At 40.4% G+C, this 27,253-nt stretch overlaps 1 protein-coding gene across 18 annotated transcripts in view; it reads left to right on the top strand.

Annotated features, from left to right (window-relative positions):
* Nucleotides 1–27,253, top strand: part of SIPA1L1 (signal induced proliferation associated 1 like 1) — a 335,579-nt gene that overhangs the window by 268,440 nt on the left and 39,886 nt on the right. For all 18 annotated transcript variants that reach the window (XM_075927311.2, XM_075927307.2, XM_075927300.2 and 15 more), the window contains one exon: nucleotides 20,541–20,690. In XM_075927311.2, the coding sequence (XP_075783426.2) occupies nucleotides 20,541–20,690 (150 nt within the window). The remainder of the gene's footprint in view (nucleotides 1–20,540; nucleotides 20,691–27,253) is intronic.

Raw genomic sequence — 27,253 nt, 5'->3', positions numbered from 1 at the left:
TTAATTGACTTGTGCATTGTAATTTTTTTTCAGTTGTGGAATGCTTTATATGTTTAGTAAATAAAATCCAAATGCTTTCCAAAGTCCTAATGCATACAGAGATGAGATGTTTATAGCTAGTGAAGAAATATGTTGTCTGCATTGAATTTTCACCTTTGACTCACATACTTCCAAAAGTGCAGGGATCACACATGGATGATGCAAGACAAGCAAGGAACATGTGAAGTTTTAACACTTAATGCTGAGTTAGGACATTCATTGCACATTCTGTACATGATCCTTGCCATTTTTCTGGTGCACACTGAGGCAACTGTACTTTGTTGATCTCTAGTTTGCACTAGTTAGAAATCTTACTGATATGAGATTTCAAAAAGGAAAAAAAATTGAACTTCTCTGTTCAGTGAGCAACGGTTAACTGGGACATAAAGTTGATTAATCTTTTCTTTCCCTTCTGTAGTTAGAATGGAGATGTAGTTGCCAGTAAAAATCTGAGGGAAATGCCTTTAGTCGCTGTTGATATTTGTGGTTGGCGGGAGCCCCTTTGGATTTAGACAGCTGTTATCAGTTAGGTTTACAGACAAGAATTTTTCTAGATATTAGCTATCCAATGCTGAGTGGTAGGATCATTAATTGACAGTAGAACTGATTACATACTGTCTGAATGCGTAAATATTTTGTTTTTTGCAATAAATTTAAAAAAATCCTGTATCACAAGTGTTTTGACATGAGGGATAAATGAAGTCTCTTTTTCACATACTACATACTTTATAACTACTATTAATTATGATGAGACTGGATCCCTTCAAATTGTTCTAAAATTGTCATTTAATATAATGAAAATAATATCCCTTAAAAATTTGCCACAGTTGCATACAAAACATTTATTTCTCTGTAATATTGACATTCTTCACCAGCAATTTACATGTGTCTGAGAACAGAACATGAAGAACAATTTCTCTAGTTTAAATTGAATTCAAATTTTAGGTAGGCAGAATAATTACAGACTTGAATATGGCAAAAACACAAGGATTAATTCTCCTTCTCATACGCAAAAATGACAAAGCATTGTCTAAAACAGTGGTTTTCAAATTCTGGGTCGTGGCTTGTAAGGGTAAACCACTAGTTGGCTATGAGATGCTTTTTTTTAAATCTCTGACTATCTACAGGCATGGCCACCTGCAGCTCCCAGTGGCTGTGGTACTCTGTTCCTGACCAAAGGGAGCTTTAAGAAGTGGTGCAAGCTAGGCCATCACTACCTGCAGCTCCCTTTGGCCAGGAATAGAAAACCACAGCCACTGGGAGCTACCATGGCTGTAGCTGTGGACGCTCAGGTAAGCAAAGTGTCTCACGGCCAGCAAGTGGCTTACCTTACAAGCCGCAACCCAGAGGTTTAAAACCCCTGGTCTAAAATGCAAAGGTTTGCTATGTTACTTCTTTTGGCAAAGCATCCAAATCTAGTTTCTGTTATGTCAATATAAAAGTGCTTATACCATTATATCTTATTCTGGTTTGGTGGTGGGGAAAAGCTATACTGGTTATAGATGTAAAACCCCAGAGCAAAAGTTAACTGATTAAATGTAATGTTTAACCGATTACAGGGAGTTGCTCCAACCTGGCTGGGCTGGTGCAACTCCTGCCTGCAGTATGGTGCAGGCGGACTGGCTGGGCTGGAGGTGCTCCAGACCAGCCAGAGGCATAGGTCTGCTCCAGCCCAGCCAGAGCCCCCAACCACAGCGTGGTGTGGTTGGCCCAGCAGTACTGGCCAGGCCTGCTTCCTTCCCCCCCCCCCCACCCCTCCCCCATCTGAGATCCTGTATTTTTTTTTAAACCATCTGGTAACCCTACTCAGGAGTGTCCTATTTTTTGAAAGTTCAAATATGGTAACCCTAGTGTGACTGGCTCAGCTGGTGGAGCAGCCTAATTCATTATTCTCCTTGAACACACTCTTTGGATCTCTGCATTGCTCTGAGACCTCCAAAAAAACCCAGATAACATGCTGCCCAGTATTACCTCATTGTTTCCTTATTCTATCTGGGTATGTCTACACTGCATTCCTCTTTCGAGAGAGGAATGCAAATACAGCTGAGAGAAATTGCAAATGAAGCGCGGATTTGAATTTCCCGTGCTTCATTTGCATAATCGCGACTGGGCGCTATTTCAAAATAACCTACTTCGAAAAAAGAAATGCTGTTTAGGCGAGGTTATTTCGAAAGGAAACCCTTCTTTCGAAATTACCCTTAAACCTCATTTTATATGGAGTAAGGGTAATTTCAAAAAAAGGGTTTTCTTTCAAAATAACCGTGTCCAGACAGCGTTTCTTTTTTCGAAATAGGGTATTTTGAAATAGTGCCCGGATGCAAGTATGCAAATGAAGTGTGGGAAATTCAAATCCGCACTTCATTTGCAATTTTTCTCAGCTGCATTTGCATTCCCTTCTCGAAAGAGGAATGCAGTGTAGACATACCCTCTCCTCTGTCTGTATCTATTTTGTATCACTTATTTTACCCTTACTTTGGGGCAGGGACGGTCTTTGTTTTGTATTTGTGCAGTATCCAGCACAATGGAATCCTGGTTCATGATTTGACTTCCTAGCACTAATGCATAGTACAAATAATAATAACTACTAATGATTGGGACACAGAGTTTTACCCACCTTTGGGACATACTTCAGATACGGGACATACTTCAGTTAATTCTGCATTTCCCCTTGTGAATGTACAGATTCAAATTACCCACTTCGTAGCTGTAGACCAAAGCTGCTTTTAAGTCCTGAAGAGAGACTTAAAAACTTTCAAGTCTGCTCAGACTTGTGCCTGCTGCCCACTCTTTGGAGCTGCCAGTAATTGATGGAGTGTAAGATGGGCTTGTGACCAACCCCATTCCCTCTGCTATGCCAGTCCTATGCTCCAATAGACATGCTTAGGCAGCAAAAATACACTGGCTTTATGGTTACTTTGATCTTGACTGGTCTGTCACTAAATGGCAGGAGCAATAGCTAGCACCTAACCCTTTGTTGTTATTGTTGGTTCATGTGTGGTATTAGTGCTATAAATAAATACCTTTTATTTGATGGATGTGGGTGAAATAAGATGACAAGTTTTGTATATAGTTTGGTGTTTAGGAGTTATGGAGGCGATTTCCGTGTACTTTGCTTAAAAGGTTTTTGTGCTGCTATTTTTCTGCTTAAGAAAACAGACACAATAACAGAGAACCAGTAGGGTGGCTAGGTATCCGGTTTTCAGCTGGAACGCCTGGTTGAAAAAGGACCCTTTTATCTCTAACCAGCTTTACCAACCAAGCCATTAAAAATCTGGACAGCAATGCAGTAGAGCTGAGGCATGCTACCTATCTGCCCTGGCTCCACATGGCTTCTGTTAAGTGGCCAGCAGGTCCATGGGGTTCCTAGGTATACAGGGAACCAGGAAGGCTCCATGTGCTGCCCTTTTCTTGAGTACCAGCTCCACAGTGCCCATTGTCCAAGAACTGTAGCTGATGAGACTTGTAGGAGCAGTGCCTATAAATGCAAGCAGCACGTGGACCCTCCATGGCCCCCACTTAGGAGCCACAGTGACCAGTCGTTTGTTTCCTGGGAGCCACCTGAGGTAAGCACTGCCAGAGCCCCAAACCTCAACACATGCCCCAACCTCTCTGTCCTAATCCCAAACCCCTACCAGTACTCCAAACTCCTTGGCCCCAGGGCAGAGTCCTCCTGCACCCCAAACCCCTCATACCCAGCTCCACATCTTCCCTATCTGTCAGTTCTCTCTGACCCAGACCTGAGCCCCCCTCTACTGAAATTCCTCCCTGAGCCCACACTCCCCCACCCCCACGCCAACCCAGTGAAAGTGAGGAAGAGGCGAGGGGGGCAGGCCCTTGGGGAAGAGGCACGGTAGGACAAAGGTGTTCAATTTTGTGCCATTAGAAAGTTGGCAACCCTAAGAGCAATTGACAGTGAGCCTTCAAATTTTCCAGTGTGGTTGAAATTTTATTGCTGGACTGCATATTGAGAAAAATTGTGGTTCTGGGGTTGTTTTTGTTGGCTAGTTTGCGATTAAAGTTCCATGTAGGTAGACTTGGAATAACACTGACAGTTTCTTCAGTTACTCAGTGTCTGCTACAGGGTTGTCCGGTCAGAAACTTACCTGGCTTCATTATTTGTCATAACTTTTTGCATTAAATTGGTTGCTATCATTTCATTCTTGGTAGTGTATGTTCAGGGATTTTTTTTTCTCCTCTTTGTTTTTAATGATGGTTTTGGTTATGAGAGGATGGCTGTGGAGAAGAGGAATAGGGGTGACTGTCTAAGACGGAAATAAGGAGTAGAGCTGAGCAATTACTCTCCTCTCTCCCATACCCCTTAGTCTTGCATGGTACTGTTCAAATGGAAAAAGATTTTTGTTTGGAATCAAATAAAACATCTTGACTTGAAATGAATTTTTGTTTCCAGTCTGGTTTTCAGGTTTATTCATCCTTTCTTAAAAAATTAAATTTTGAAACAAAAAAATGCTATTTTGAAAAGAAAAGTCTGAAAGGCTGCAGGAGGGCCAGGAGGATTATAGTCTGACTTCAGTTCTTGGTTTGTGTTTTAAGGGATGCTGCAGCTGTGAAACTTGCACATAATAAATTGATCCAGGTAGCTCTTTGAGCTATGAACTTGAGATGATTTGTGGGACAGGCTTATTGTAGCAATAACAACAACCATTCAGCAGACATAAAGTAATCTAACACCATCATCCTCATCTCCATTCCAACAGTGCAGAGTTTAAGGATGAAACAGAGAAGCACTGTGAAATTTTTGGCTTACATTAGACTTGACACAATATTGAATTTAATAGTATCAGTAATAAAACTGTTACCTATGTTCACATCTGGGAAACACTAAATATTTCAGGGATTTAACTTAAGCAAAAAAAGTTTACAAGAAAATAAGTATTTCTCTTACCTTTTCTTGAGTGATCAACTAATGGGACTTAACTGGTTGGTGCCTTTATGCTGTTGAATCTTGTTGCTTTTGAGACCGAAAACCTGTCTGTCATTCAGGTGAGTTTCCAGTAGACTTTTGCTGCATCAGAGATCATTCTTTAGTGAATCCAGCTACAGCGAAAGATGCTGGATTAACAGTCCTGGAAACTGATGCAATTCATTTTTCCAATGTATAAATAATGCATAGTTTTCCCATATTGTCCTCTAAATATATATCATATGTGTCCTGAAGGGATTTGCCTCTAGGGCTGAAATGGTAGTTCAGTAACCGTTTTTGGCTTCTGGATACCATGAAAGGTGCAAATTATTGCCAGATGTTTTGGTGTTTTTCTAATAAAGGCACTTATCCACTAGAGCCTGATCTGAAACATCAACTCATTTCTCTTCAGATATAAGGATTATTTTGTAACACAATGTAACTGTTTCATACAAACCCTAAATTTTCTGGCCAGGCTAATTTAATTACAGGCAGTCCCCGGGTTACGTACAAGATAGGGACTGTAGGTTTGTTCTTAAGTTGAATCTGTATGTACGTCGGAACTGGCGTCCAGATTCAGCCGCTGCTGAAACTGACCAGCGGCTAACTACAGGAAGCCCAAGGCAGAGTTGCTCTTCCCTGGGCTTCCTGGAATCAGCTGCTGATCAGTTTCAACAGCGGCTGAATTTGGACGCCTGGGACAGAGCAGCTGGGGCGCTGCCGGGTAGGTACCCGCAGCGCCACACCTCAGCGCTGCGGGGACCAACCCGGCAGCACCCCAGCTGCTCTACACCAGGTGTCATCGGCGAGAAAAGCCTGGTCTGCTGGGGGGTTGGGGGGGCGCAGAAGCTGTTCCCGCCTCCCCCCCCCCCCCCCCAGCAGACCAGGGAGACGCAGGTGGTGGGACCGTCAAGACGCGCCACGGTCCCGCCCGCATCCTCCGTGGCTTTGCTCCGCGTCTCCCTGGTCTGCTGAGGGGAACCTCCCCCCAGCAGACCAGGGAGACGCGGAGCAAAGCCGCGGAGCATGCAGGCAGCAGGACAGCCCAGACGCGCCGCGGCTATCCCGCGGCCGGTGTCCTCCGAGGCTTTGCTCCCCGTCTCCCTGGTCTGCTGGGGGGAGCCCCCCCCCCCAGCAGTGCAAGGAGATGTGGAGCAAAGCCGCGGAGGATGCGGGCAGGACCGTGGCACGTCTCGGCTGTCCCGCCACCTGCATCTCCCTGGTCTGCTGGAGGAGGGGGGGGGAGTGCAGCTTGTGCGGCCCCTCCCCCCAGCAGACCAGGCTTTTCTTGCCGACGACGCCTGGGGTAGAGCAGCTGGGGTGCTGCCGGGTTGGTCCCCCCCCCCCCCCCCCAGCAGACTAGGGAGACAGGGAGCAAAGCCTCGGAGGACGCCGGCAGCGGGACAGCCGCGGCACGTCTGGGCTGTCCCGCTGCCCGCGTGCTCCGCAGCTTTGTTCCACATCTCCCTGGTCTGCTGGGGGGTGCTCCCCCCAGCAGACCAGGGAGACGCGGAGCAGCTTTTCTCGCCCCGGAGGACACGGGCGGCGGGACCGCGGCGCATCTGGGCATCCTGCTGCTCGCGTCCTCCGGGTCAAGAAAAGCCCCGTTCGTAACTGTGGATCCGACATAAGTCGGATCCGCGTAACTCGGGGACTGCCTGTAATCATCATGAAATACTCTTCATTCTTATTTCCTACCACTACATAAACACACACAACCATGATTTATGCTTGAAAATAGTCGAAAGTATAAAATTAATCAATGATTATTTTTTACAGTAATAATATTTGAGGCAGAGTACTTTTCGGTTCTCCTCAGGGTAGCCTGGTTTTTAGACCCCAGTTGTGTTGTCTTCCAGCTGGTTTAGCTCAAAATCTTGCTTTCGTCCCCCATGCCCATTGAGCCCAGGAATCAGGGACCTTTACAGGCAGCCCAAAACACCAGTCTATACTTCTGATTCTATGCTTCCCATGTAGACTTCAGCTTTAGCTCCCTTATCCCAGTGTTGTTCCATTGAATAATGCAGGAAATATGCACTGTAGCCAAGGTTAAGTCTCTTGTGTTGGGCAAGAGGCACTTGTGAATAAATCTTACCAGGACAAGGAGATAAAATTTTTGTGCATTTAATTATAGGAAAATAGTTCCATGGTGAAGATGTTGAATTCCATGGCACCTTGGAAAAATTCTAGAGCTGCAGAATCATGGATTTTGTGGAGCCATGATTAAAATGAATGGGGCAGTTAATGCTTATCAAAGTAATCATTTCAACTAGCACCTCTTAATTGGTTTGCACAGGATGCTTTTTTTCCCCCCACGCTTGTGCAGGTTTTCAACCCTTGGTAAAACAACTGTTTGATAAAGAAAAGTGAGTTTCTGGAACAGAATTTTATGACAAGGGATGAATTTTACAGCCACAGCATAAATAAACCCTGAATATAAGGATACTGAAAAGTCATCTGGTTGGAACTGCATGTATAAATTAGACAATAACCAAATGTGTATCTCCCTCAGCCTTAATTGTTGCCATGTAGGAACTTGCATGAAGATTAATGTTGTATACTTTAGGCATTGATGAAGTCCAGTGCTAAATATCTAATTCATTAAAACGTAATGTGTGGGATGCATTCTTTTACAAGACAATAATTGATTTACTTTAAAGTGGTGAGGAGGAAAATATACAAAAAACAAACAAATAACTGAATAAGCTTTAATTTAAGGAAGCAATTACAGTATTTCCTGAAGATGGTGATATGAATTCATTTTGTTGAAAAAAAAATGATGGATTGTGCTGAATATAGAAGTGGTCAATGTTGTCTAACAAGAAAATGGGGATTTAAGCAAATTTTTTATTCAGCAACTTTTGTTTGTTCATTTTAGACTTCTCCTTGAAAAGCTGTAAATCATTCTTTCTGAGGGCTCAGATTCAACTAGGACTGGAATATGAATTACTCTTGGTTGACCAAAACCATCTCTACATAAATTCAAGATAGCCATGCTACAGTATTTTTCAACTGGGATAAAAATGTGAACAAATTATTTTCCACGTCAATAGAACATTTGCTATCTTAATGAACCTTTTTATTTATACATATTGATATTTTTATGGTTTGAAAGTTTTAACTGACACTCAATATTAAGAAAAAAAGTTATGGATGGATCTGCATCCAGCTTCTAGGGGAGACTTCTACCTCAGATTGGAGTGTCTGCTTTTTTAGCCTTTTTGGGGGGAGGAGGGGCTTTTCCAGTGCACCCGCCACTGTTATTCTTTCCCCATGCTCACAATTCTTGCCCCAGACATTTAACTGTAGTACATCATGCTGACTCCAGAAAGCATGTCAAAATTAAACTTGCTACTTATTGTCGTTTTCAGGTTGTGTTTTATTCAGCTGTTCTGTGGTACTTAAAACTGCAAAGTGAATCTTAACTTGAGAGCTAGCTGTCCTTCTTTTGCAATTGATTGTGCTAGCAGCACAAGGAGCTAGAATGGCATCTGAATTGAATAGCCATAGTCAAAATGTAGGGGTTTCAGAGGCATGTGTCTGTATATGTATGTCTACAGGTAAAGTGTGCATACAATGTAGTGAAGGGAGGGGGTATGGAAAAGAGCCAGAGAGACAATAGGAAGTTGACTTACTCTGGGGGTATGTCTACACTGCATCCCTAGTTCGAACTAGGGATGCAAATGGAGACAATCGAACTAGTTAATGAAGCGGGGATTTAAATATCCCGCGCTCCATTAACATGATCTCGCCGGCGCGCTAGTTCGAATCACAGCTGATTCGAACCAGGAAGTGCGTGCCGGGACGCGTTAGTTCGGACTAAAGACCTTAGTCATTTTTTGAGGAGTAACATTAGTTCGGACTAAGGGCTTTAGTCCGAACTAACGCGTCCCGGCGCGCACTTCCTGGTTCGAATCAGCTGTGATTCGAACTAGCGCGCCGGCGAGATCATGTTAATGGAGCGCGGGATATTTAAATCCCCGCTTCATTAACTAGTTCGATTGTCTCCATTTGCATCCCTAGTTCGAACTAGGGATGCAGTGTAGACGTACCCTGGCTTATTAAAAAGAAAACATAAGTATTAAATGTTATAGAAATCAGACCAGACACAAAGCAAATATTAAAAAGTAGCCTCTGAGTAGGACTTGGCTCCATGCTCTGGCCATGTGTTTCAGTCTAAGTAGGAGGGAAAGCTACTGAGACAAGGGCTGAAAGAAAAGCGGAAAGTGAGCAGCCTTCCCGCAGTTCATAGTGTTGTGGGAAGGTGGAGGAAGGGAGCAGATGGGCAGAGGAAAGTAACTATGTGGGGATGGATGAAGTAAAATAAGGAGATAATTTCCAAATCTCTGTGTAGCCTCTCACTGAAACATGGTAACTTTGCATTGAAAATGCATGGCAGCTAAAATGGGGAAAGCGATCTACAATTCATTGGCAAGCTCATAGAAAAGAATTCCATTCACATGAAGGCAGTCTCAAAGCAGTAGCTAATTGTAGACTTATGAGACACACCATCAGTGCTGTAAAAGATCTGTGATCTGAAAAAGCAATCTGGATTGTCCCAGGGACCCCATTTCCAGTTGTGCTACAGGAAATTCCTTTTTAAACTAAATAAAAACATACCTATTCTAGATTGAATGTATCTGCAATTAAGAATTTGCTTTGACAGGGTGCATCAGTAGAGCCCTGCAAATCCACTGATAACTGCTCATTTTTGCAGATACGGATGCAGATCTGCAAATTTGTGGATATCCACTTTATATCTGTGGGTATTTGTGGATGCACATGCAGATATCTGCAGATCATTTTTGCAGATGCAGATACCAATTTTATATCCGCGCAGGGCTCAAAGCATCAGCATCTACATGCATAGGTCAGGGTTTTCAAAGGAACATAACAGAACTAGGCACCAAATTCCTATTGAAATTCAGTGGTGTTAGGTGCCTCATTTCCTCAGGGTTCTCTGGAAAATTACAAACTACTTTGATATGGGTCAGGTGAGAAGCAGAGTATACAGTCTAAATATATTCTGAATTGGAGGCTTAAGCTTGAGGTTAAATTTCTTTATATTAATATATTGAAACAATGAGTGACTCTTTTAAAGTGTCCAGTTTCATTTTCAGAGTACTTGAGTCATGTCAAGTATAGGAGGATGGAAACAGAACATGACAATGGTACAATCATTCCAGTTAACAGAGAGATTCTTTTTAGTTTTCTAACCTTATTTAAAGATGTGCATTATAAAAAAAACATAGACATATAGTTATTCAGTTAAGAAACTAGTTTCAGTAATATTGCAGCAGGAAAGTGCTTTATTCATTTCAAACCAATCTATCATACATTTGATAGCTTACAAAATACACTCTGTTTACTGCTGTGAATGAGATTGACTGTCAAACCCATCTATCCTATACACAGCTTTTCACAAATGCCACCCACCTGTATCGACGAGTGAGGGACAATTGATGGTGCCTGCAGTGAAGGGAGGACAGTGCCTGCGGCAGAGGAGGTTGACATTTGTCAAGGAACAGTAGGTTGCTCCTTGTGGGAGGTCTCTGACACCCATTGGCCTGCTGCAGGAGAGAGGTGCTGATTACCCAGGATTTAGCCTTGCGCAGGGGCCACATGGAGCCTCTTTTGGCTGCATTCCTGCAGCTTCCCCTACCAACCCAAACAAGGAATGGGAACCCAGCTGGCAGATGCTGCAGGTCTAGCCAATAGTCTGTTCAGGAGTTGGGAAGGAAAATTTTCTCCCAAGGGCCAATTGGCAGAAGACCAAGGAGTTTTTTGCCTTTCTTACAGCACCTGCAAGCATAGTGGGTTGAGTAGGAATGCACTTAGTGCCTGCCTGAGATACAGGGGTGGAATTGTTTGTTTGTCACAACTAGCAGCCAGTCTCCAGTGTGACTGTGAATAACATAAACAGTTCATAGAAAAAAAGACGTGGCATTTTGGTGATTGGCCTTGGGTTCATGTGACAGGATGGGATCTTGTTTCTTTCATGGGTTGAGGTTCCCACCCTGCTGCACTCTCTCCCTTGCAGTGGGGACAGTGCAAACAGAGTTGAGTCCTGAGGAGACCCTACTCAGCATTACGGATTATATGGTAAGGAGCCCTCTAACTCTGCTGCTGCTAGTTACAGGTTATATGTAAGGTTCTGCCAAATTCTCAGTCCATTCTGGTGAATTGCAGAGTCAGATAGTTATCTAATTGATCAATTTCATGAATTCATATGTTTATTTCTGAAATGTTATAGTATTCTAACAGTGGGGTCTTGACCCAAAATGGGATCATGGCAGAGCAAGTTCCAAAGTTGTTGTGGGAAGGAGAATAATTCTGTTATTTATATGATTTTTTTTAATTACCAGTCAATGTATATAGTGAATAGACTCTATGCTGGTGGTAGAACATAAGCTTTGTTAGACAGAGAAGCTCTCCTGCAAACATAGCACTGTGCATATGAACATTTATGTCAGTGCAGTTTATATCTCACAGGGAGGTGGAATACGCACACTCATGGGTGATATAAATTTTGCTGATGTAGGCTGTAGGATAGATATAGTCTTATATTTTGAAATCTATAGTTTTCTTAGATTTTGATTTCTCACTCTTAATGTTGTCTTAATGCTGGGGTTTTGTATTTAATTTCTTGTTTGTTTTGAAGGGAAGGGTTGAGTATGTGAGAGTTTGGGAGTGGGAGAGAGTGCTGTTATATCACAATCTGCTCTTAATTGACTCATCCCAAAATGAATCAGCCTTAGCTGAAGCCTCATTCAGCAAAGCACTTAAGCAAGTGAGTGAAAACATGTGAGCTGAAGTCAATAGGGTTGTTCACATGATTAGTTATGTATTTTCTTAAATATTTTGCTGGATCTGAGCCTAAGGCTTAAACTATACAGACACTCCTAAGATAAAATGTTATTGAACCCAGTCAACATTCTGAGCCAAATGGCATCTGTTATGATGTGGTTACATTCAAAGACAGACTTTAAAACTCTATAAATTAAACAATACTGGAATAATATTCCTCAAGGTTGGCTTTAAATCTCATTAAGAACCACAAAGTAAGCAAAGGGCCCAGTCCTGAAAACTCTTGCATCTGAGAGTAATCCCTGTATAATCAATGGTATTAGTTGCATGTACATTAGTTTGCAAATTCATGCACCAAGTTTGATTATTTTATATTACAGTTACACAGAAATTCAGAATATACATGTTATAACTGAGCTGAAGAAATAAATTGAAAATGTAGTTTTTAAAAGAAAAACATTAGAAGGAAGCAACTCTTTCATTTTAATTCAAAACAAAAATTCACTGTTTTCTCAGAATTTTGCACAAAACTCCTCAAGTGTTGATGGATCATAAATGTTCTCACAAAAATTTCCATCTAGTCAAAAAGCCACTTTTCATTTGAAAAATAAATAAAAACAGCTTTGAGAAGGGAAAAAAAATGTCAGCCAGCTCTAGCACATGAGTGAGTTTTGCTCAGACTTTCAAAAAATACTCTTCTTTTGGCTGAGGCAAAGTGAGGAAAAATGCAGCTTAAACAGAATTTGTTGTAAAAGTGTAGTCAAGCCTGTTGAGTAAGTACTCATGGTGGTGTACTGAGTACCCTACAAGAAACCTGTTTCTAAACAGGTTGTTGTAATAGTACTTGAATACAGTTTGTCCTTATCTATGCATGCTATTGAACAGTGGTCAGCAGAAGTCAAGAGTTTCTGTTGGTGATACTTGGGCAGTGTCTAAACTACATCCCCTTTTCAATAAAGAGATGTAGATTAGGCACATCAATATTGCAAATGAAGTCGGGATTTAAATATCCTATGCTTCATTTGCATAATGGTGGCTGCCGCTTTTTTCAAAACGGGGCTTTCAAAAAAAAATGGCAGTTTAGACAAGGCATTTTCGATAGAACTGCCCTGTTTTGAAAGATCCTGTACTCCTCAAAAAATTTTGAGGAGTATAGGATCATTTTTTGAGGAGTACAGGATCTTTTGAAACAGAGCATTTCTGTCGAAAATGCCCCATTTTTGGTGTGTTGTTTTTTTTCCGTAAGAGCCCCATTTCGAAAAAAAGTGGCATCTGCCATTATGCAAATGAAGCACGGGATATTTCTATCCCGGCTTCATTTGCAATATCGACATGCCTAATCTAAATCCATTTATCAAAAAAGGGATGTAGTTTAGACACAGCCTTGGTGTCAAAACTGTTTATTTTTCCTAATGTAGACAGGAATTGGCCTATATGTGATTTTGCTATATGCAATACATCTGTTTGCCTACCTTAGGGATTTGGGGTTAGAAAATGTGAAACCTTGAATCAGTGCCTAGATAGTATGTTCACTATGTACATGTGTGCCTGGGCTCATCAGTGAACCTTCGGTTACATGCAGGCTCATGCCAACTGCTGCCCTATATGTAACTGTATAAACGATGACATTTTCAGCAGTTACACGGTTACTTAATTAAACATATTTTAACATCCCTACTTTGTACAAGCAACAGGCCCAATACCTTCACTCATGACTGGAAAACTGGAGGTGAGATCTTGCAATTGAAACATGACAGCAGCCCTAGATGTCTTCAGATTGTCAGTTATGGTTCTTGTCATTGTACACAATGTACATATTCTACACACAAAACTACACTAAACAGAACATTACTAAGGTTGCAAAGTTGTGCATCAAATGTCAGCAGATTCTAGAATTAAGGTTGCATTGGCAACCTTATTTGAGCTCTCTTCTGCATATGTATTGATTGTCTTCAATTATTATTATTTACTGTTTCTCCACAAGACACCTATGTTACTCAGTTTATGAAATGGGTTGCATTCATGTACTGTGTAGCTATTCAGTATTTCGTTTTCTCATCTTTTTTTAGTGTGTGCTCCCAGACCTTATTTACTGCACACTGTTCAAATCCTGCTCTAAAAATGGAATTAATTTCCTTATGGCTTTTCTGTAGCACTCATCTCTGTAGTAACTGAGTGCTTCACAGACATTAATGAATTTATTTTCACTAGTCCCCTGAGTTGAGGGGATATTTTTATCTCTATTTAACTGATTAGCAACTGAAGCAGAGAGAGATTAGAGTCAGAAGTATTCATTAATTCTGAGTGCTCAATTTGAGAAACATAAGGCCAGATTTTCCAGAGTAGTTCTTTATATGTTCAGTGGAATGCGGAATGAGAAGCTCCATGTAAGTGGAGTTATGGAACGATAGGAAGAGGAGAGAGGGGAACCAGTGCCAGCTTGGCTGGGATGCCTTTGTTTCTACTGCTATACCTAAAGCTGTTCCTCATGGGCTGGTACCCTGTGTTTCTCCCCCTTGCCATCTGTCACCCTGTACACCAATGCCTCCCTGCTTCCTTTCCTGATGTTGGTGCCCTGTCTCATTCTTTTTCTCCTCCACTAATCAGGGAACTGGTGCACATGCTCTTGTCCAGATATTTTGGTTGGGACTTGTGATGGCTGGAAAGCGGGACCTAGCCAAAGAGTCCAACCTGCTTCCTGGTGGCCAGCCAAATCTTGTAGGCTGCCTAGGCTGCTCTATCCTCTTATGGATGCTTCTCTGGTCCCCACCCCTCAATATTTGCCTTGCAGGAGGACTAACTCTCTCACTTACCCTGGTTCAGTTGCCCCTTTGTTGAAAACTGCTACTGTTGATTTTATCTGTAGTTGTGACTGCTTAATACTTGTGCAAATAAGACCCACGGGTCTCTCTTCCCATTGACACCCAGAAAATTACTGCACAATGAATGACCACTTGGGAAAAGTCTGACTTTAGGTGACTTGCCTAGCATTGCATAAGAGCTCTGTGGCAGAGGCAGAAACTCCAGTTCTTCAGGGCATCATTGAACATCCTTAACTTTAAGAGTGTCCCCTTTCTCTTCCCCTTCACTATATAACTTTGATTCATTCTCAGAACAGGTCCCTCATGTGCACTGAATGAGGCCATGGTCCTGTGAAAAAAAATTGTATGTAATCATGTAAATAAGGACTTCATATCATAGTGCAGAGGGTCAAACTGAGGTTACACGTGATATTAATTCTGGCCATTACTAACTCTTGAATGCTTGACTTTACAACCTTAAGAATGTTCTTTAAATATAATATGTGTGTGTGTGTGTGTGTGTGTGTGTGTGTGTGTGTGTGTGTGTGTGTAATATATTCAAATATATATGAGTACTATAACTAGATCATACACTCTAGTGTTTTGTACAGTAATATAAATAACATGAGACTGGAAAGAGAGAGAAACCTTCTATAAACTTTCTGACAAAAATCTCAACAGGAATTTTCTTCAATGGCAAATGAAATCAAGAAAATAAAATCAGATGGCCCTTCAGTCTTCTTTCCTCAAGACTAAATATTCCTAGTTCTTCACTATTTTCTTTATAGATCAGGTTTTCTATATATTGTATTACTTTGGTTGTTTTCCTCTATACTTTCTCCTGGTTACCCGCACTTCCTAGAATGTGGGTACCAGAATTGGACATGTTACTCTAGCTGAGGCCTTACCATTGCTGACTAAAGTGGGATAGTTACTTCCTGTGTCTTATGTCTGCCATACTTTTTTCCCAAATTCACATGTTCATATTTAAGTACCTCAGGATTAATTAATTAGGCCTAGCTGACTTAATACATCTAATGATATTTTAACCTATTATTTCCCGGTTTTGATTTGTGTTCTTTCCCCCTTGTTAATATTAATGGAGTTGAGTATCTGGGTTACTATTATTAATCATTTTAGTATATAGGAAACAGTGGAATATTATCAGTGGAATATTAACAGTAGAATTATAACAGCAAATAACATGACCGTGAATTCATGAAGAGGGACCTCTCCAATACCTGTAAAACCAGATAAGCATGTATTAAGTGAAAATAAAATACATATTTATCTGTCGTCAGGCTATATAGTTGGTTTTATAGTATCCTTTTGTTCAAGAATGGAAACTATTACTCTTCTGAGATTTCTTTATATTGTGTGCAATATTTCTATGATATTATGTATTCAAGAGCATCTAGCTATTAAAGCAAAATGTTTCTGACAAGTGATTACCTTTTACTGAAAAATGTAAGAATACTGAAAGGTGATTGTGGCGCATATGTTCTCACGACCTTTATTGATTAGTTTTAAAATCTCAGTCCAAATTATATGTGTGAATCTGTTTTCTGTGTACATACATGCTTCTCACTCCCTGTCTTTCTCTACCCTGTCTGAATGTGGAGAAATATGGGCTTTTCCCTTCCTTTTCCAACCTCAACCAGTGCTTCCAGCATAGACTAACACTATTAGGTCTAAATTCACTAAGTAGAATAAAGGGATACAATTCCATTGATCTGAATGGAGTTGCATCTGTTTGTCAGTGGTAAATGTGACTTATTCATAGAGTTCCACAGTTAACTTTTACTTACACAAGTAGTTCCATTGATTTAAAGGGGACAGTTTGTATGAATATGTGCCAGCTAGTGAATTCTGTTATCCTGGCCCTATGCATATTTTCTTGTGATGTTGATTTGAAACATCACTGCAGTGATTCTTTTGATGGCTGGACTTACTGACAAAGTTGCTGCTCTTTTTCAGATTATAGGCCAGTGGTTGAAAGTAGGGATGTAAAATCCCATTTAATTAGTTAACTGATTATACATTATTTAACTGTTTAAGCAATTAAGTGGGGCAGATGATGAGGCCAGCCGTTCTGGAGTGCCCCTGTTATTTAATCTATTAAGTCACATTCAGTGTGAGAGTGCCTCTCAAAATAATCTTCTGAAATGATATTTTGTAATTATAAATAGAAGGAAATTACAGAATAACTTAACAGCTGTCACTGGAAGATACTGATTATCTTGTCCAAGTGATTTCTCCCATACCTTCATTTTATCAAGGTTTAACTATGTTCTTCATAGTAAAATAAAACTCACTATTCAAAATGTTCTTCAGTTAGATGGTAGCTAGTACTAATTGAAATTCAATTCTGCTATAAAAAACAGACTATCCTTCCTGTGGGGCTGTTTGTTTCATACCAAGTTTATAATTATTTGTTTGGCTTATACTAAAAGTCTTCCAGATTTGTAGAGGAATTATAGCCCAGTCTCAAAGTTGTGTAACACTCTGGCTGTGTCTACATTGGCATCCCTTTCCGGAAAAGGGATGCTAATGAGACACATCGCAATTGCAAATCCGCGGGGGATTTAAATATCCCCCGCGGCATTTGCATTTACATGGCTGCCGCTTTTTTCCGGCTTCGGGATAAGCCGGAGAAAAGCACCAGTCTAGATGTGATTCTCCGGAAAATAAGCCCTTTTCCGGAGGATCTCTTATTTCCTACTTTGAAGAAGGGCTTATTTTCCGGAGAATCACATCTAGACTGGCGCTTTTCTCCGGCTTATCCCGAAGCCGGAAAAAAGCGGCAGCCATGTAAATGCAAATGCCGCGGGGGATATTTAAATCCCCCACGGATTTGCAATTGCGATGTGTCTCATTAGCATCCCTTTTCCGGAAAGGGATGCCAATGTAGACACAGCCTCTGTGTCACCGCAGAACAATGCTGTCATTTTAGGTAGGTCATGGGAAATAAGGAAAGTTATATATCTGAAACTGAAATTTGAAAATACAAATTATTCCATTGGGGGAACATTTTTACCCAAAACTATAAAAGGCATTATAGTTCTATAATTCTAATCAGCAATCATATGAGAGATGGTCATAGTTAAACAAAATGTGATTTATGTATTGTCAGGTAAGTGATCTTGGGTCTACATGTTGAATGTAAATAAGAGTATGTGTTTCTTACTTTAAAGCAAAGCATTTTTCTTGGCTGGCCTTTTTTTTTTTCTGCTTGAGAATGCCACTGGAAAAATGAGAAATTGCTATTAATCAGTTTGGCTCTCTAAATTTCCAGCTCTGGAACTGTTTGTTTTCTTTGCAAATACTTCAGAATTGTAGCCCACATGGATAAATGTGAGTTGTCAAATTTAGGTCCGTAGAATAAAGATGCATTATTGGGTTTGATGGCATGCTTTAATGATTGGCATCTAATTCACTGCTTTTTTTGCTTGGGTAGAAATGTTCTTGATTTCATTTATAGAGACTGAATTTAAGTGGTCAGTCTTTATTTTTATTCCCCATCAACCAAATAAGTAGATAATCATAATAATTGGAAATTTAGAATTAGAATTTTTCCAAAAAAGTATTTCTTACAGTGATCAGAATTATAAGCCTTTTATCTTCAAAATAATTAATCTTTTAACACTTAATTCCCACAATATCTTTGTGAGAAAGCTAAGTAAATATTACCACTCACCATAAAAATGGGATGCTGAGGCATGTGGGTTGCTTAAATGTCTTGGAAGTTCCTGGATCCAAGTCCTGTGCTAAAACAGGTAAACCATATTTTTTCTGATTGTCAATCTGTCATGGTTTTTTCACACATAACACATGATGGAAAGGCTTTAAGTTGCAATGTGTTGGGCTTTTTGCAGTTACTGTATGCTAAGCAGTTTGTTTAAAATATGGCCCTGATCCAAAGTAATTTTAAGTCACTAGAAAGATTCATGTTGATGTTAGTCACTCACAAATAGAACACAAATAGAACACAAATATGTAGAATTGTTAAAACAGTATAGATTCTGATGCATAGAACACTAAATGCACAGGAACCAAAACAGTGATCCAAAACTTATATTGCAGGGCAGGTGCACTTTAGGGATATAATAGTATAGTTGATTAACCAATAAGCAAAACTTATTAGTTAATGCTATAAACCACACACGTTTTTCCACCTCTCACCACACCTTGCCAGTAAATTTTTAGCAGGCTGGCCAGCAGCCCAGCTCAGTCCTTGCTTGTGCTGGGTTTGGGACCTACCCCCACTGTGGCTTTGCATTTAAAGTGTATTAGGAGCCATGCAGGCAGGCAGCCCAGCTCAGTTCCAGCTCATGCCGGGTCCGGGAGCTCAAACCCCGCTCCCGGATAGGGGCTGCTGCCACCCTGTGCTGTTGCCTCCATATCAGAGGCAGCAGTACCAGCGGGCCCCTGGTTTTTAAAGTGGCACCCCTCGTGGACTATCTCCCACCTAGCAGTAGTATGGAATAGCAAGGGGCTCCTCTGGAGTGGAGCTGGAGCGGACTGGCTGCAACTCACTGGTTGCTGGCCCCACCCCTAGGGACTATGGGATAGTCGAGTAACTGATAAGAATTTGTGAGGTTAATCGACTATTCAGTTACCTGATATTTAACATCCCTGATGCACCTGTTGGACAAAATAAGGATACCCATGTTCACATTTTTTGTCCATATATAAATGGAACTCCAACCATTTATATATGATATACTGTTGTTGTATTCACTGCTCCTTGTGATTAAGTATGTAGTTATCAGCAATGTTATAAGTCAGGGTTTCTCAAACTGTGGGTCGTGACCTCCAGGGGGGTAGCAAGCAACTTAGAAGGGGGTCGCAGTTGGATTTGGTTTTTCACTTGTGACCCCTCTCTCCCGGGCCACGAAGGGCGGCAGAAGGCAGCCGCCGGCAAACTGCACAGTGTGGCCGAGGCCACAGGACTCCAGGAGCGTGGCTCAGCTGCAGAAGGAGGCAAGGCGACGGGAGAGTGAGGCCGGCGCAGGAGCAGATGTGTGAGGGGCCGGCCAAGGCACGGTTGCTGGGCGACCGAACGCTTCCCCAACTGGTAGAAGGTGGGGTCCCTCAGCCAGCGGGCTGGGGGATTGGGTCGGGGCAGAGGACCCGTAGGGCGTCAGAGGAGACACAGGAGAGGAGTGGAGGACAGAGGAGAGGAGAGAGAGAAGGAACCAAAGGGACGCGGAGCGGAAAAGAGTCACAGAGGAGAAAGAGATGGGGGGACGGAGCCTGCAGGGGGGAAGGGCATTGAGGGCCGCAAATGCCTTGAAGGAACCCCAGGAGGGCAAGGATTCTGGTGAGAAGGGGGGAGGAAGCGACCCAGAGCAGTGAGGGTAGGGAGTCACACACATTCATTTAGCATTTTAGGGGATCGTGGTATCACAAAGCTTGAGAACCCCTGTTATAAGGTGTTAACCAAATAATTCTTTGCATTTAGGAATTATGACCATCTCAGTTTTTATTTATAAATTAAAAGTGTCTACAATCCTACCATTTTAATTAATAAAAAAATATGTAAGCCAAGAGACCAGCTTTATTTGTTTAAGGGTTGATATTGACAAGTACTGCATTTTGTTACAGTTCCACACAAAAGCCTGTTCTGAAATTATAAGAATAAATCAGTTATACAGTATGTGGATAAAATATGTTGTGCTTTAGTACTCCTGCTAGCAAACTGCAAAAACAATTCAGCAAGTTTATTTCTGACAGTCTTTGGAAATTGGCATGTTTTTTCTAAAGTTGTTTTTCGAAGTCTGTTTTCCCACTCTTCCCACAGGAAATAAATTAATAGGGCAAAATATACGGAGCCCTCCAAACAGCTTCAAAGTTACTACCTCCATGAAACCACTTTTACTGCTGATGTGGCAGTTTGTATCATATTGCCTGTTATGCCTCGCACTGTGATTTATTGACTTTGACTGGGTTTATTTGCTTGTCTTAAACAGGTTGCCTCCTGGTTCTGATGTCTACGTCACAGTTTCATCCATTGCCTTAGCAAGATCACAGCAGTGTCGTAACTCTCCCAGCAACTTACTGTCCTCGAGTGAAACTGGCTCTGGTGGGGGAACCTACAGACAAAAATCTATGCCAGAAGGGTAGGCACCTAGTTTTTCTTTTTAGGTGCTGTTTGGTTGTGGTTTCCCTCCTCCATTATGCAGCTAGATAAACTATATAAACTGTGCTTACTCTGCTGGTTTATAAACCGTTCTTTACATGCAATTACTTAAGTTTTTCTTGCCTTGCCTTTTTTTTTTTTTTAAAGCGGTTAAAGAGTCCTCTTACTTTTTCTCTCTCAACACTCTGTGACAATGCTCAGGCTAACATCTGCAGGGATCTTGAAATAGTTCAGAATCTTCATTAAATGCTTCAGTTTCATGTCACAAACATCTTAACTTCACAGCTTTCGCTTCTTAAATGATATCAATAATGCACAATACTCAGACTGAGTTCTTAGGCTTTTCACTTTGCAGCCTGCACTGCTCTTTTGAAGTAAGAAAGTGATACATTCATCTAAGACTTGGATAGTTTAAGCATAAGGGTATTAAGAGACCTACAGGGACTGTTCAAAATAGCATTTATTTCATATGGTAAAAGCTTCTCTGATTTCAGTCTGTTTCCTCCAACTTTACTGAAATTATAGAACTCCTTGAAGTGATCAACTATTCACATTTGAAGGAAACTCATGGAGGAAGAAATTAAATATGTATCATTTTCAGAGAACACTGAAAAGGAAAAATGAATTAAATGTTTTGGGGGGAAGAAAAATAATTGGCAACAATAGACATACATGGCGCACAGATTGCCTACGGCCTACCAAAGCTTGGGATCTGGCCCACCACAATCTTCTGGGCCACCAGTGTCCTGCAGCACAGCGGGACCCTGGGGCAGGCTTCTTGCCTGCTGCACTCTGTTCATTGCTCAAAGCAGCTAGCAGATGGGGCCAGCCTGTGCATCTCTGCATGGCCTGCACCCCGAAAAGGAGAGGGGGTGGGTTGCAAGTAAAAGCATCTCACGAAGCCCTCTCCCTATCCCCATGGCATGCTATACAGAGACTCACATAGCCCCAGCAATGCAGCAGGCAGAGACACTGCCCAAGTGACCCTCTGGGCTGCTGTCTGGGAACTACCTAGAGTCCTTCCTGCTAGACCCTGCACTGCTTCCTGCACCTTGATTCCCTGCCCCAGGACAGAACCCAAACCCACTGCATCGTCTCCTGCACCTCTGCCCCGGTCACAATTCTCCGAGACCCTGCACGTTCCTTCCCACACCCCAGTCTCTTACGCTGCTCCTTTCTGCACCCTTTCTGCCTCCCTTCCAGGCCCTGTATCCCCTCTATAGAAAAGTGGCCACTTACCCTTGACCACTTTCCAAAATCTTGGTGCTCCCTTCCCCCACCCCATCAAAAATTATTGCCCCTGTGGAATCTCTTTGGGTAGTTTGGTCAATGTGTAATCCTCTCCATTTTGGGTGCTTATAAATTTGAAATTTCTGCTCCTGTATTACAATAATGGCAATAGTGATATTAATTCCATTGTCTGAAACTAGCTAGCTAGACACTTGTATAACATCCTGTCCTATGCATGTTAGGAAAGTCTGTAGACAGGAGTCCCTGTCCTGTGCAGCACAAAATCATATAGTTTAGCAACGTATCAAGTGCTTTCTCTTCCTCAGATTTCCTGAGGTGCCTCTGAGGTGGTCTTGCTCCAGCATAGATTAGGAAATTTTCAGGAAAGTGACCTTCCCCTTGCAAATGTTATGTTCTGTGTGCATTCCCACGTTGCAGAGCAGGATCCCTTCTGCACACCAACACAAAGGTCCAGATTTAGGAAAGCCTCTCTGTTCTTCAGGACAGATTATGTACTGTGCTGAATAAGTACTGATTTATACATATGGCTAAAGATTGACCTGAATCATCCTAACGTGCACAGGAGTCCTTCCGTAGCCCATTTCAATTTACAAAGCAGTTGTACACACAACCAAGGTGAATCCTTCTGTACAGAGCACTTTATACGTCCAGAAAACAAAACCATGCTTGCATTCTAATTTCACTGTTTTAAAAGATTAATAATTCTGCCAAATAAACTACTTTACACTAGAATAATGAAAGGAACAATGATAACATGATCATGAAAACAAGTCATGAAAACAAGCCATTTCTTTGGCAAATTTACCTTTCAGAGCACAACAGAGCTGTAGAACCACTTTAGAAATTTAGCACATTTGTTGTATGGTGGGAAAATACCTTACTCTTCTCTCCCATTCCCTATTATTCTCATGCTCCTAAATGACTGAACCATATTTGCTACAGCTGTGCAAAAATTCATGTCCAGGAATAGAGACAAAGCATGGAAAAGTTCAGCCTGAAGGGTGAAAGTTTCAGAATCCGAGTAATTGGAAATAGAGGGTAGGATGGAACCTTTAGCCAACAATATTTTTTTTACAGTAACTGGTGACCCTAATGTATTATTGGCCTGATTATTCTCCCACTACAAACAATAGAAAAGGGAAGCTTCGGGGGGTAGCCAAATTAGTCTGTATAAGATAAATTTAAAAAACAACAAAATGGTCTGGTAGCACTTTATAGACTAACAAAACATGTAGATGGGCACAGCCCACTTCTTCACTGAGGTGGGGCTTGTTGTATATATTATAGATATATGTTTCATGTATACTTCTGTTTGTATTGTATGACTTTTATGTATATGTATGAATGTTAATAGAATGTAAAAAAGAAGTATAAAACAATGAATGAATGTTTTTCCTTCTCTGGCTGTATGAAATAAACTATTTTTCTGTGTTTCTCTAAGAATACAAGATGCATATCTGCTGTTTTCATGAGGCCTGTAACAACTTTTATAATGTAAAAGATACCACTGTGCCAGCACTCATTATCTCTTAGTTTAATTAGTAAGTTTTAAGTGGCCTAGTTAATAAAAATAAATAAAAAGAAACAAGTTTGTTGAATCTTAATTAGTAGGGAAATAATTAGACCTAAGATTAACAAACAGTATTTTCATAGAGCTCTGATGTCCTCTTTGATAAAAATACATCATAAATTAAGCAAAGCATATTAGATTGCACTTGACAATGGATACTGGTATCAAGGATGTTAATTATGAAAATATAATGTGAAGAATAAAATACTGATGCTACACAATTTGATAACTGAATTTTTAAGTCTTGAACTTCTCTTTTTTTAAATACTTATTTCTAATTACTCCTTTTTATTTTTTGTAATATGAAGAGATACCTGCTACCAGATGTTACCATTGTTTCATAATCACTCAGCGAATATTTAAGGCTATGGCACCCAACCAGGTCTGCCATACTCAACTTGCAAAATAGCCACATGTGGCTAGCGTGTTGAACATCACGGGTTTAAAGGAATGATCAGGTTTTAAAAGAATAAATAAATAAAACCCGTCAATCTGTAATACAGATTAATACAGTAATACTTGTTTGAAAGTGTTTCACAATGTTTAATTTACACGATTCCCATTGTCTCTTGGATTACAAGATAGAATTTTGTATATCCTTTAAAATTTATGGAATGCTAATGGGAAAGGATGGGACTTTATAGGACGGAATGGAGTCCTCTGCACAGTATGACCTCACATGTATGAAGTGTAAGAGCTCACACTGTACAGAGAGGATGACATTTGCGTGCAAGTGTTCAGTTGCATGTGTGACTAAATATGTGATGGCATGCCACCGGTTGGCAGGTTCCCTTTCAATATTAGATCATCAGAGATGCAGGGCGGGATGTGTTTATTTTCATTTCAACTGTTATGTTAAGTAGTTGGAACTGGGGAAATTCCATGATGTGAATTATTGTGAAGTCTGCAAAGTTTATCTTCTGTTGCTGTTCATCTGTGTTAAAATGTTTGTTTTATGTGCTTAATTTTTTTTATTTTAACTTGTGGATATGTTCATGAAATCCTTCAAGTGATGCCCAAAATTGAATAGAGTATCTGAATATAATATTTGCACTTTATGAAACATGTTGCATTTATAGATATTGATGTATAAAGCAGGAACTTGTGTATTTCACAATTGTTTAGCAGTGGAATTTGCCAGAATCCATCCTTTATTTGTATTTCAGAATTTAGGCTTTCATTTAAACTGAAAAAAACAATAATTTGCATGGCTGCAAATAGAACCGAACAAATATGTGTTGAGTGTAAAACTGTTGCCTTGTGTTTCCTTGAATCTGCAGACACCCTGAAAATGATTGTTCGGAAATGGGAGTTGCTCCAGTACCTCTCAGAACAGTATCCGTTTATTCATTTTGAAATATAATACAAATTTCAATGTCAAATTAACTGTTTCTCAATGGATCATTTTAACATCCCATTAATTGGTTCATCCCACAGCTTTAACTATCTGCCACACCTCAAATGTTTTCAGATGCCAAAAACCACAACTATCCACTCTTAACTGCCAGAATCATGTGCTTCTTTATTAGTTACGCATTTTTCAGTACATTATTCTGCAGCACATTTGAAATATAAAAATTTTGGGACTGCATGAGAAAAGTATAATGTCATTAAGTAAGATGGGGAAGATATTATAGGGACTGTTGTTCATTTTTATTTATAATTAGATAAAACCTTAATTTATTTTTGTGATTTTTCCTGAAGTTGTCACGGAATCACCAGTCTGCTCAACTGGAGTATCTTTCAATACATAGGGTCTTGCCCTAGAACTTAGTTTGAGGCTGCTATGACATATAAAAGGCCTTCACTACAATTGTATTTGTGGGAAACATAGCCACTTCTCTTGAAGTTCATTTTTAAGATATATTTTACTCTTCCCTATCTACTTCCCTTGCAGAGCCACTGTGCAGATTAATACCACATCCTGAATACCTAGCCTTTTATAATCTCTTCTTTCGGTACCTTCTTGATATGCTTTCTTTCTGCTTTTTGCTGTGAATTTTTGCTTGTGAGATACTTGTTTATTGAACAAACATATAGAAATTTTCGCACCACAATTTGAATATATTGTATGCAGTGTCTTAATGAAATTGATTGACAGATCTCATCAAGATAGGACTGTCAATCAGGCATGTGCTCTTTAGTCAGTGAGGGTATATCTATGTGTAATGCTTTGGTGCTTTCAAACTAGTCACTAATGGGCAAATGTCCACATCCCACAATTAACCACTGCGGTTGCCACAAAGTAACATGCTGGTGACCTCAGCAGATAGACCAAGAATATAATTGACTATGAAGTTAGTCAAACCTCACAGCCCACTTTAATGGCAGTGTAGGGTAACTTATGCTGTCACTCCCATATTGTACTTGTATGGCTAGATAGCACATCATGTTCCAGTACTTTTGATCGAGCAGCTTTTTATATACTTAATTTTTTCAAAATTGCTTAAGTGAGTTTGGGGCCACAGTTCCATTGGCTTTCAGTAAAAGTTGTAATTTTTAAATAACACCTCTAGTGAATGAAATCAGAATTTTAAGAAGTTCCACTTTGATATAAAATGGGTGCTTGAACAAAAAAAGAATTTTAATTCAGCCTTTGGAGGTCAAAATATCCTTTTGGAATTCCTCATAACTAGTCACGTGACAAACCAATCATACATTGAGCCATCTGCTATTGTTGGAAGATACAAGCTTTCAAGCTTCACAGAGATTGTCCTCAGCTCTGTGGACCTTCTGTCATCAGAACTTGGTGTAGTAAAAGATACTACCTTTCCAGTCTTGTCTTTCTTGTATTCTTGAACCAACATAGTTCTGACGACACTGAACACCAATCATTTTAAACATCCTATTACCCCTTCCCCCAATTTTTCATTCATTTTTGGTGGAAGAATTAAAAATCTCATGTTGATGCCTGTTGGGATTGGAAATTGTGAAAAACAAATTGACATGATGAAATTATATAAATATTATACTTTTTCAACGGTGCCACTTATTTGTGACTTAAATAGCTCTTTAAAAACCAGTGCATAATTTGTAATAAAAGAGGTGCCGGGACTTAAGCAATTTTTTTACAGTAATAATTGAAACATCAAGGCCAGAGATGTGGGGGCTATGAACTGTCACGCCTAGAGGTGTCAGGACTCAGCCCTGGCAAGGCATAGCAGAAAGTAAGCACTGCTCAAAACTCAATGCTAGGTGTTTTGTACTAATATAAACCTACTTGTCTTAACACTTTATTGTAGCTGCCAGAATATATCTCTCAACAAAATAATGTAGTATATTTTAAGAATAGAAAAAGTTCTGCTGGCTTTACCATTCTGACATTTTTAATTTAACTGCATCTTCTTGTTTTTCCCTATGCGCTTTTCTACACAAGCAAGTCTAGATGCCTTAATTTCTACTTTCTGCTTTATTTGCCTCTCAGCTACTGTATTACATATCAAGTATCAGAGGGGTAGCCATGTTAGTCTGAATCTGCAAAAGCGATGAGGAATACTTTGGCACCTTATAGACTAACAGATTTATTGGAGCATAAGCTTTCATGGGAAAAGATCCACTTCGTCAGATGCATGTATTACATATGTATTTGAATAAAATAACTCTGACCAAGTTCTTTATGCAGTACTAATTTTATCATTTGAAACTTTTATACCTTCAGATTTTAAACCCTTAACCATTGTGAACTATTCATTCCAATTAGTTTTTATCAATCCTTTAATAAT

Source organism: Pelodiscus sinensis, chromosome 5 (genome assembly GCF_052426305.1).
Source record: "Pelodiscus sinensis isolate ZL-2025 chromosome 5, ASM5242630v1, whole genome shotgun sequence".
Classification (NCBI taxonomy): Eukaryota; Metazoa; Chordata; order Testudines; family Trionychidae; genus Pelodiscus; species Pelodiscus sinensis.
This window is presented reverse-complemented; position numbering and strand designations above follow the sequence as displayed.